The 12,269-nt window shown below is 44.9% G+C and overlaps 1 protein-coding gene across 6 annotated transcripts in view; it reads left to right on the top strand.

Annotated features, from left to right (window-relative positions):
• Positions 1–7,068: 7,068 nt before the first annotated feature.
• The window catches only part of LOC138262030 (histone deacetylase 9-like), a 285,528-nt gene continuing 280,327 nt past the window's right edge, over positions 7,069–12,269 (top strand). For 3 of the 6 annotated variants that reach the window (XM_069211699.1, XM_069211696.1, XM_069211698.1), the window contains exon 1: positions 7,069–7,601. In XM_069211699.1, coding sequence (XP_069067800.1) covers positions 7,496–7,601 — 106 coding nt within the window. In that variant the 5' untranslated portion in view covers positions 7,069–7,495. The remainder of the gene's footprint in view (positions 7,602–12,269) is intronic. The other 3 variants (XM_069211694.1, XM_069211695.1, XM_069211697.1) reach the window with 3 other exon arrangements.

Here is a 12,269-nt window from a genome sequence, read left to right as displayed (position 1 = left end):
AATTTTGGAAGAGTTTTTGCTGACAATGAATTCCACCACAATGATATCAAGAACCAAATGTTAATACTAAATTTAGCATGCTGACTGGTACTTTCCCAAATACATGCTCCCTGCCCGCCACCAGTGCAATTACAAGTCATCTCAATAACCAGGATAGAATCATGGCTGTCTGCACAACTCCTGTTGGTATTCACACAAAAGTGATCCCACAACCTCAACTTCCTTTTTGAAGCCGGAGAGACACTTAGTGCGATTAATCCCAGCTACAACCAAATAATTCACAGAAACAACTCCCCAAGGCATGACTGCATGACGAGCAGCTCCACCGTACTGCCCTTGTGCTCCTGACCCTGCCCTCGCTGCTGCCACGAGTTTGAGGCCCTCAACCACCCGCAGGCAACCGCCTGCGCCTCATCCCTGGTGTCTAGTGGTAGGTGTAAGTATCGTGTGTTAGTCTTGTTATCTTGCGTTTTGTGCTTTCTGTTTTTCTGTGCCCGTTTTCTGTTTTGCTCTGTTTTTCTGTTTTTCCCCTTTGTCTTTTTTCCTGCTGTCTTTGCCTTTTTCTGGTTCTGCCCAGATTCCCCGTCCCCACCGATGGGTCCCCTGCAGCCCCACCCCGTTGCGCCACAATTCACCACACCCTCCCGCCTCCCAGCTGCTTCTCCCTCCCACCTCCCCTTCTTAATGGCGGCCGCTGTGCGCCCATGCTGCGGCGTGCCAGAGGCAAGCTTGTCTGCACCTGTCCGCACCTGGACGGCGCCCAGCGCCCGTCCCCCTGGCCCACGCACCTCCCACGCCTCAAGATGCCTCTACACCACCGCAGAGCTCCACGCACCCAACCCCGGCCGGCCCACCGTCTGCGCCCAGGCTGATCCCAGGCACACTCACGGACCTTTCGCCTGCCACTCATGCCGCTTCTCCTGCAATCAAGCCAACAAGCACCACAACAATGCCAGACACCCCAACCATCTCAGCTGCATCCTCCTCAACACCCGCTCTGTCCACAAGCACGCCATCGAGCTCTGGGACCTACTCACGACAGCCTCCCGTGACATCGCCTTCCTCACTGAAACATGGAAGAACCCCTCATCTGAACCAGACATTGCCATAGCCATCCCGGAGGGATACAAGATCACCCGAAGAAGCCATATCAACAAACCAGGAGGAGGAATCGCCATAGTACACAGAAGTTCCATCAGGATCTCCACCAACAACACCCAGGATGCCACAGAGCACCTACACTTTCAGATACACATCAACGCCAGCACCACCTCCTCATCTACAGACCACCAGGCCCCCGCCCCCAAGTCTGCCACGCCATCGCCAACACAATCAGCTCCCACGCCCTCGCCTCCCTGGACTACCTGCTCCTCAGCGACCTAAACTTCCACCTGGAGAGCACCAGCGACTGCAACTCCACTGCCCTGCTGGACAACCTCGCAAACCTCGGCCTCAAGCAACTGGTCAGCTCGTTCACCCACTCAGCTGGGCACATGCTTGACGCCATATTCTCCTCCAGCAGCCACATCACCTTCACTCAGACCACCAAACTCCATTGGACCGACCACCACTGCATTCACTTTTCCTTCCTGAAGCCCACCACCAACAACATCCGATCCTTCACTGCAAGTGGAACAAGATCTCCAAGGAACAGCTGATCTCCAATCTCACCCAATACCCACCACCCAAAACCAATGCCCCCCCCAACACCGCCGCCCTCAACCTCAAACGATGGCTCGACGACTGCGCCAACACCCTCGCTCCACTCAAGAATACCAACAACACCCGCATCAACAAGAAAGCGCCCTGGTTCACCGCAGAACTTCAGGCCTCCAAACAAGAATGCCAGAAAACTGAGGAAACCTGGTGCCAAGAAGAATCAGTCAACAACTTCACCGCCCTCAAATCAGCTATGCGCAAACACCACCAGCTCATCCAAACCACCAAAAGATCATTCTACAAAGAGCAGATATTCAACATCATCAAGGAACTCACCAACCGCAAATCCTGCTCCATCGACCCTCCCCACTCACAAGACCTCTGCGACTCCCTCTTCACCTACTTCCACCGCAAGATCGCAGACATACATGGAAGCTTTGCAACGCCATCCCCCACCACCACTGACACGGTCAACCCCATCGCACCCTGCCGCCCCAATGCACTGAGCACCTGGACCAGGTGGATTCCCGTAGAAACCAGAAGAACTTTCACCCATGCCCTCGCCAGCAGCAGACTGGACTACAGCAACACCCTCTACGCAGGAACTACGGCCAAGCTCCAGAGAAAACTCCAGTGCATCGAGAAAGACTCAGCACGTCTCATCCTCAACCTCCCTCACCACGAACGCATCTCCGCCCACCTCAGAACCCTACACTGGCTACCCGTCAACAAAAGGATTGTCTTCAAAATTCTAATCCACGCTCACAAATCCCTCCACGACACCGGACCGGCCTACCTCAACGATCCACTTAACTTCCAAATCCCGACTCGCCAGCTCCGCTCCGCCAACCTCGCCCTTGCAACAGTCCCTCGCATTCACCGCACCACTTCTGGCAGCAGGTCCTTCTCCCACCTCACAGCCAAAACCTGGAACTCCCTCCCCACCAACCTACGCAAAACGCCAGGACCTCCTGCTCTTCAGAAAGTGCCTCAAGACCTGGCTCTTCGAGCAGTAGCACCCCCCCACCACAGCGCCTTGAGACCCTACCAGGTGAGAAGTACGCTCAACAAATTTATTGATTGATTGATTGATTGACTGTGGATTATGCAGTTGGCAGGAAGGATGAAGGACTTTTACATCCAGTGGAAACAACTAGTAAATTATTAATGGGTGCTAGTTATAATTTGTAATTGATATTTTATAGAGTTTGCAACCCCTCTTCCTGAGCCACTCTGCAGGGCAAACTCAGTACTCAAGGTAGAAATCAAAATAGAAGTGATGCTGCAAGAAGTGCAATCTCTCATTCAAACTATAACAACAGTCCAAGTACCCAGATTTTTAATGAGGATATAGAATATATTCTATAATCTTTCTTTTGCCTGAACGAGATGGGAGGCCCAGGCCAGTCCTGGGAAAAACCTTGAGCAAGTTTGTGCATTGTACACGTCATTCGGATTGAGAACACTGCAAACCACATTTCCCATGATATACTAAGGAGAGTTTTTTGGTAACTTTGCGCTTGTAATACCATGCTTCCATGTCTCAATACATCAGAGTAGTCAGCGGACTCTCAAGTTTGCAGTGAAAGATCAATGTTACCAATTCAAAGCACTTTCCTCCAGCCTGTCATCTTCACTGGGGATCTTAACCATGGTACTAGCACGAGTGGTGGTGGCTTTGCAGTTCCAAGTGGTACCAATGATCCCACATGTTGATGAGTGGCTTATTTCTGCTTCTTATTTCCTCTATCACATAAACAAATGGTTCTGTTGGATCAACATTCTTATTGCACATATATTACACAAATTAATTTCTTTATACGAGAATGAATGCAAAAAACATTGGTCTAGGTAGCTCATTAAATTAAATGTATTTTAAGCAAACACCAATGACAGTATTTCATTTGATATAACCGTAGGTGCTGCAAATGTGCAAAAGTGTGAAGTCTTTGCGTGGACAAACAAATGTAGAACATAAAAAGTCACAAATAACAAATATTTTTTGTTATGTTATAAATAATGTAACTTATGCCCAGGTTCTGAGGAACACAGGGTCACCCCAATGAGGTAAAAAGTTCTTCTTTCCTCTAAGGTGAAGCCAGTATGAAAAATGTGGGCAAACATCTGAAGTCCTTGGGTTTTAACCTGAATCTGCAAAATTCCTATGTTCAACCAGCACCAATGGAGGTGTTTGTTAGGGCTCTCTTCAGCACAGAAATAAATACAACTTTCCCTTTGATAAGTGAGAAGGGTGAATTTACAGACTCAGATACCAAATGTATTGACTCTTTTTCCAGGTTCAGCCAGAACCTGTTTGAAGTTGCACAAATTAATAGCAGCAACCACAGATGTAGAACCCTTGCCTTGCCACCATTTGAAGCCCATGCCACTTTATTTACTGGATTACTGGTCTTCAATGTCACAAATTATGAGAGTTTGATACCAGTGTCAGCCAAGGTAAAGCAGGAGCAGGAGTGGTGGTTCCGCAGAATTTGGACAAAGGAATTGTCCTCAAGTAGCTGACACCCTTATTGTTAACAACTGATGTGAGTCATTGTCACTGGGGAGTGACTCTAGCGGGGGTGGAAATAAATAGCTGGTGCCATTGAGAAAAAGATCCTACTGATTTGCAATGCCCACCAACCATTTGCTCAACATCCTGTAGAGAAATTGGTAATAGGCAGAACACAGTCAGGTGACTAAAAGTTATGTGAACAAGCAAGTAGGAAGAAAGTACAGAAATCTTGCAAAGATTAATCAGGTCAATAGATCATCGATGGAAACACATGTACTATCCTTGAGAGCAATGTACATCTATATGAGGGAGAATACGCATGCAGACAGCCTCACCTGCAAAGTTGCACCCTAGGTTTCATGCAACCTGAGTTAGGAACTTCTCAAGAAAATAGTGATTTTGTTTAGCTGTCCATGGATAAACTTTTTTGCATCCCTGTAAAGTGTTCTTTTCCCTCTAATTTGCTCGGAGGCGTCATGCCATCAAGCATGGGCAGTGGATCTTCTGGTAATTCTCTGTCTGGAGGTGATCTCATATGAGTTTCCACAAATTCCCCTGCAAAAGTTTCGGCGGAGATGGCCACAATAATTCTGATGGCTCTGTTTTGGCCCCACCACTCCCTGTTTCTGTTGCTAAAACATCTTGCGGTGGAACACTACTTCAGTTTTCCTGTACATTCTTGTGTGCAATTTAAAATATTGTTTTAGAAAAAGCTCTTAAAAGAAGAGGTGCTTGCCTATCAGCACCCAAGGTGCTATGAGAAAATAGCTTTGGACACTCAAGCTTCTAGAAACCATCAATACTGGTGCTCCGTTCCAAACATCTGAAGAGCTTTGAAAAGCGGTACATTGATACGAGACTAGAAGCTACATCCTATGATCACTTCCTAATTCTAGAGTGCCTGAGAGAAATACCTTGAACAGTTTAGATGTGTCTCCTTTGGCAGCACTGTTGACTGCTATTAGCAGTTTGAGAAAATCAAGGGGTGTCATATCTCAGGTTTTTCCTCTAGCCTTCAGAGTATTTAAAGGTTTCACATTTAGAAAGCCAGTTATCCCAAACCCAATGCCTATGTATTATTTGTCAGTTTTCTGAAAAAAGGGCTGTAATGAAATCTTTTTTAGCCCCTTTAATCAGCTCATATTTCTTGGTGATCAATAAAAGTAACATTTTAGTGGCAATGACATCAGCCAAGAGATCAAGGTAGTGGGGGGAAGGGAGGGCTCTTGTTATTACTACCCACATCTGAGCTTTTTTCCTCAGAGGGTGGTTTTAAGGACAGACCCCTGTTTTGGCCAGTCTAGTTCAGAAATAGTTTCATTTGTTTCAGTCTTGCCTGTTTTTGATGAAAACTCTGCATCCTCACTTACTTTGAACTTGGATGTAAAACGATCTTTGCTAATTTATCAGGAGAAAACTGAAGAATGTCATTATTTGAATGTGCGTTTTGTCTGCTGTGGCGTGGTAAATAGGGGCCAAAAAACGTAGCCACCTTGAGTGGGTAGGTACGACCGGCCATATCAAAGGTGTATTTGTCAGCAGGACAGGAGATGCCAATAAATGTGTAGAGTCACTCAGCCAGAGCAATATCGACACCATAGCAAGAGGTTTGTGGTGTATTAATATCATAAATTTGCAAAGCAGACACATGGTCCACTGCAAATGCTTTTGTTTTGTAATATAAATTGTATTTGTGTAAAAATGATTCTGTTAATTTTGCTTCTGGTGTTTCGCAAGTGCAAATGAAGTAATTGGCACTAAATTTAACTTTCATAAAATAAAGTCTAGATTAGACATGGACTGTATTGACCAAGCTTAATTTGTAAGAGTGTTTGCATATTCACATTAAGTCAGGTTAGGGACGAGGACTAAGACAACTGGTAATAACTCTTACTTATTGGTAATCTCCATTACCTTGAGGCCCAGTGCTCCTCGTTCCAGTCCTCAACCACTGTCCAAACCAACCTACAAGTGAATATTCACCTGTTAGTAAAGATTACCTATACAAGATTGGGGCATATCTAACTCGTATAAAGGGAACTGTCTGTTTTATGAAGGAACAACTGAGAGACATATGAGAAGCAACAACAAAATGCATGTGCTTAAAATACTACAACCTTTCAACACACTCCCATCTCCACTCGGGAAAGCTGCAACATTTCCATTGCCTATGAGGAAGTTATGTAGAATGTGGAATGAAATGTCCTTCTCAAGGCGGCTGGTATTTCATTTGCAGAATTTACAGGTAGCACACGCCGCAGAGGGAGGCCTGCAAAGCATGAAACTAAGATTTGTAAAATATATTTTTTAATTACACTTACCTAAGTTTTCTAAAGGCGCACATTCGTATGACAGCATATATTAGAGGCAAAGTGAACCTCTCCGATAAGATAATAAAATATGTTTGGCAGACATATATACAAATTAAGGGCCCGTTCCATTTAAAGTGTATACCGACACGTTTCAAAACACACGCATGCACAAAGTTTTTTTTCCAGTTCATACTGCGGGGGAGTGCGGGTGGGGGGGTCGTAGAAAGTGTAATACGAGCAGACTTGAACTACATCAAGGGTAAAACTCAAGTTGCACACTTATTTGCAACAGGGATGACCTTCCTCGCTGTCTCTCGCAGTAACTTGGAAAGGGTTAACGAGCTTCAAGAGCTCAGGGTAGAGTATCGCGGTTTGAGAGACAGGGACTGGACAGCTGTGTTTGCTGGGGTATTTTTAAATACATTAATGCAGGCTCCAATCACTCGGCCAGGCCTGACCTATTTTTGGCTCCGGTCAGCCATTGTTCTATTTCTGGAACCTGCGGGCCTGGCTGTTGTTGATTCATATGCAAATGAGTTATCACTCGCTTAAGCCAACTTTACAGAGAGCGCGAGACTCCGAGTCAGACAGAGCGAGAGGGGGACGAACACAGACTGTAACCGCTTGCCAGCTCTTGGGGCATTTTGAAGCGCCTGGTGGCGGCGTTGCGACTCTCAAAGGAGCGCGCAGCGGTTTTTTATTTTTATATTGTTGTTTTCAAAGGACTGGCTGATTTCACGAGACTGGGGCGCACGCGGGTCTCCCTTCCTACTTGCTCGCGCAGTCACTTCCTGCTTCACGGGGGTTCGCCCACAGAAGCGGCAGCCACCGGGGAGTGCCTGGGCACCGTACCTGTGGTGCAGCATAACGTGTCGGCATGGAACAATAACATTTTCCGAAGTGTGCAGTCTCTCGCACCCCGCGGACGAGGGGGCGGGGTGGCTCCCGGCGCCCATTCAGTGTGCAGTGATGAATCTTTCGCGCGGCTGAGCTACAGGCTGGCTGGAATATGCTGCAGACAATTTATGAGACTGAATCGTGTTTTTCCTCAGATGGGGTTTCGGGACGAGAGCAGCTCTTGGCGCAGCAGAGGATGCACAGCATGATCAGCTCAGGTAGGGGAGCGCCGTTTGTACTCGCCGACCGGCTGTGTGCTCTTCGGCAACCTTTCCATTCGGATTGTGTGGTGAATGATGAGCTTGCCTTTATAGACGTCATGTTCACTAACCTGGGACTGACTACCTTGCTGACTGCTGGATTTCATGGACGAGTTTATTGGGTACCGGCTGCGTTCAGAGTCGAATGTACACAGTGTGTTGTTGACCGTAGTGCACTTAGGCGCTCTGCCTGTATTTGAGAGCGATCCTTTTCCAGGAAGGCAATAGCGTCAGTCAGGGGGTGTGAAAAACATACAGCTTTCCTCTTCCATGCTGCAGTGACTCTGAAAGCTGAAATGACTGCAATTTACCGATGGAGTTGTATGCGCATTTTCTTCACAATTAACATTGCTGGTTCACGAGCATAACATGTACTGCGACACATGCCTCTTAACGTGGGTCAAACTGCTCCACCAGTTGCTTAGCACGAGGCACCCGAGCCACGTAAGGGGTGGACGGACCTCTCTAGTGCGAAACCCACATACCTCTCCACAGAACACACCAACAGTGAAGTTCTGTATTGCTCAGTCAGTCCATGCAGGCTCATTGTCAAATTATATTCAACTCAGAAATAGTCACATAGCACATTCGTGTGGACATGGTTGTAAATGCACCCCTTAACATAGCTGGCTGGGCATCCCATATCACGTGTGAAAGCTTCAGCCAGCCCTAACTTTTCAGAACACATCACATGGCTTCATGGGACGTGTAGTTTCTTTTATATCATGACAGCCATACGGCGATGGGTGGCAGAATGCAACATGCAGTTAGCTGAAAGGCCAAAACAGGACGATGACGCGCTTGGCATAGGGGCACTTGCTGGGCAGATGTCAAAAGGGTGCACAGCAAGCGCCTTGCGTCTTATATATACAAGGTAAAATGGAGCTGTCAGAGGGTGGAATGGTGACCACATTTGCACCTTCTCATTATTTTTAGAGTGTGAGTTTCCAAATTCCCGGCCACCTGCTGGCCACATTCCAAAAGGTGGCAGGAACCCAGAGGTATATGTAGGAGTTATATTTCTGACGTCACCTTTCATGTCTACACGCTCCTTTTTTTTGTCCGGGTACCAACAGGCAATTCAAATGGTACCGCGCTAAACATCGGAACGTGACATGATAGTGAGGGTCTGGGGAGAAACACAGGCGCATACAAAGTTTGTAGTATGCAGTGCATCATGAAATGTGAGGCTGCAGGGGTCATGGAACAGCGGGTATCCTTTAAAGCATCCAGTTTAAAGCAGACAACATGTACTCCACCGAATTTCTCAAATAGGAAACCAAAGGAAATAAATCCCCCCAAAATGTTCCTATAGGAAAGCGTAGAAAACGTAGAGGTTTAGCCAGTGCTTAATTTGTTATAGAGACCGGAAGTGCAGAGTGGTAGAATAAAAGACAGGAAGTGGTAACAAGACTGGCAGTAATAGTATTTGGCTTTGTGCTCTAGCATTTATTTATTTAGAAATGGCTTTAGGGTTACTGTTAAGGGATTGTTGGTATGGCTATGGTTTAATGTTAGCAAAAATCATATTTTAGTTTTTACAAGGAGGTGCTTCTTTTTCTGGGCTTTCAGGTAGGTCAAAGCTATAAAACCAGACACGGGATGTGCACAATTCAGACAGATATACTTCATATGCATAGGCTCTAAGTAGCCCCATGCCATGTGTGACACCTTTATCCAGCCCTGCCAATTTAGAGAACAGCACTTTGCATGCTTAGATTTGCAGACACGTGCATTTATGCAGGGCCACTGTAATTATATGATGGGAGAACCAAATTATGAGGCAAGGTTGATTAAATTATGCATCAAGAAAAATCATGGCGTCTAATGCTTCACATTTTGTGACAGCATTACTGCATTATTTGGCTTATTTACACGGCAACACTACCTCTGCCACAGTTCCACATAATTACTAACATTTTAGCACTCAAGTATAGGAATTAACAATTGAGAGGTGCACAGTCGACTTTTGTGAAGGTCCTTCCACTGTGCGGAACCCACAGTCATGCAATTTTAGTAACTTTTGATCCATCTGAGTTAGAATAGTTCGGTAAAATTTGCAAATTGTGCAGTAGATGATGGATTATGTGACAAATGCGGCAAATTTATAAGTATGCAGAAAGTACTATGGCCACAGACCCGCATAATTACAATGTCCCTGCATATAAACCAGAAAATACAAGCTACATATCTTTCCAATCAAACTACAATCATCTAAAAATCCACAACTTGCTGAAGGTGTCACACATCCAGTTGAGTCATCTGGTAGTTAATGGCACATATATTTAGGTCCCCTTTTGAGGTTGGTTAATTTTGGTGATTGGCTCAAAAATATTTCCTATAATCTGATATAGATTTACATCAAAAACGTTTATCAGTTAATGTACGGATGTTACTGTTGAAAAACATAGGATGATGTTAACAATTTCAAGTAGTACAAGTTTTTAGAAACCCAAACTTTAGTCCCAGCATGTTGGCACATGAAAGCCAAATGCACTTCCTGTTCAAGATTAATTAAAGTTTTACACTGACCGTTGGTGACTGTTGTAAAATTCAGAGGTTGGGACTGAATTAAGTGTGTTTTTGAACTCAAAGATCCTTCTTCAGCTCTGGGATATTTTTAGCACGCTGTTCTAGAAATAACATCCATGACAAATTATACAGTCACAGCTCCTGCTGAGTTTCAAAAGCAAAAAATAATGTGGTTTAAGAAATGCTCCTATTTACAGGGAAGTCCACCTTACCTTTCCCGCAAGGCTGCCAGAAGCAACAGGATGGTGACACATTCTGGAGGTTGGGGTACATGGCTGTCAAGTGACCCTCTCTCACATGTGACTTCTTCAGTCTGAAGTGTCTCTCAAGCATGTTATTCTGCACTCTGGGGGCTTATACTTTCACAGGAGCTATAAGAAGGATGGTATCAAAGCTCCCACTATGCAAAGTGTTCAAGGCTAAAAAGCCAGGTAGGGTTAACGGTGTACAGGGTCGGACTGACCCATAGGGCAATCAGGCAGTGCCCGAACGGCTGCTCTGTGAGATCAGTGTGTGGGCCAGTTTTGTAGCAGTCCGGGCATGTTTTTTGACTAGGTGGGTCAGTTTTTAAAACAAACATTGCCTGCAGCAAACACAAATGCATGCCCTTTCCCATACCTTGCAAAATAATCATACAAATTGTCGTTACAAATTCAAAAGTGGCCCGATTTGCAAAGGTGGGCCACTTTTTAGCTTGCTGCTTCGCTAACTGGGGACACTTTTACTTCGATGCCTAGGCCTATTTTTTCCCCAGTCTGGCCCTGAAGGTATAACACTGCTTCTTCACCTGTTGACTTCTGTGCATCCCCACTGAATCATTACTGGAACCTGGGGACCCCCACAGAGTTATTACTGGAAGCTGGGGGCTGCAGCCTAAGCAGTCTCTAAGATTTCAACCTCAAAACAACACACAAAACATGTATACAACGAATACTTACACATATGATGACATTTTTAATTGAATTCACAAACACACTTGTATTTATACTTTATTAGTCAGCTAGTATTATTTAATTTTCTAAATCATTGCATACCCCTTGGGTAGGGGTTATGGACCCTCAGGAGTCCATCGACCGCAGATTATCACATAAGGAAGTGCCAGTTGAGAGATATAGGACATTTTTTTTTTTGGGGGGGGGGGAGAAGGATAGGGTCACATAAAAAGTTTGGTGTGTATGAAGTTTTCAACAGTAAAAGCTTTCAGCGGATTTACATTTCTTGGCTCAAAATGGCACAAAACTAGATATTACCACTATATTGCACCTAATTTTAATAGTTGCCAGCGGTACCTCGTTTTAAACAAGAAATTCAGATACTGGTGATGCAAAAGTGTTTGTGATCTTCCCAATAACAAAAACAAATTCTTGTTTTGCATTAATTGGGTTGATGATTTATGGTCCCTTTTCTATTACATTAATGTTACTACCATATATTCAGCTCATATAGGTATCATATGGCAACCAGAAAGGAACCAAAGTCTGTTAAATGCATGTTGATAGGTTCTCTTCGTAAACCAGCATCAAGTGCCTATGTCTAAAATTATATATAGACAAGAGCACCTGTAGTAATGTGCCATCCAGCTTTTGCTCATCAATCTAGCCAATAATATTAGGGTTTAAATAGGGATTAAAAATGTGTGTTTAGGGGGGTTTCTAAAAGGGCAGTAGCCAAAGAAGTATAACTAGTTATCCTTTCCAAGAGGCATGGCTTATTGTAATAAAGGGTGTTGCTTAAACAGATAAACTGAAATCCTGTAGTTGCCACTGTGTACCACAGAACCAGTATTTTGGTGCTTAAAATACAAGCCAGGCATATTGGCTTTGCCAATACTTATTAGCAGTAGCAGAGACATAAGTAGCAAAAATGAATTTGTTGTGGATATTTAGAATTGAAAAAGCTAAAATTCTGAAAATACGGGACAGTGAATTAAACAATGCTAAGGTCTGTGAAAGGGATTGATATCTAAGGCATGTCTCAATCACTCCTTTCCCCCCTTCACAACAATTTCCTGTGCAGTCTCTCTGTTTCAAACTTGTGCCTTTTCTCCCCGCATCCTTCTGAAATCTTCCATATGCATATCTCACACCTCACCTC

The sequence above is a fragment of the Pleurodeles waltl genome, chromosome 10 (assembly GCF_031143425.1).
Source record: "Pleurodeles waltl isolate 20211129_DDA chromosome 10, aPleWal1.hap1.20221129, whole genome shotgun sequence".
Classification (NCBI taxonomy): domain Eukaryota; kingdom Metazoa; phylum Chordata; class Amphibia; order Caudata; family Salamandridae; genus Pleurodeles; species Pleurodeles waltl.
Note: the sequence above shows the minus strand (reverse complement) of the source record. Positions and strands in the feature narration are given on the sequence as shown.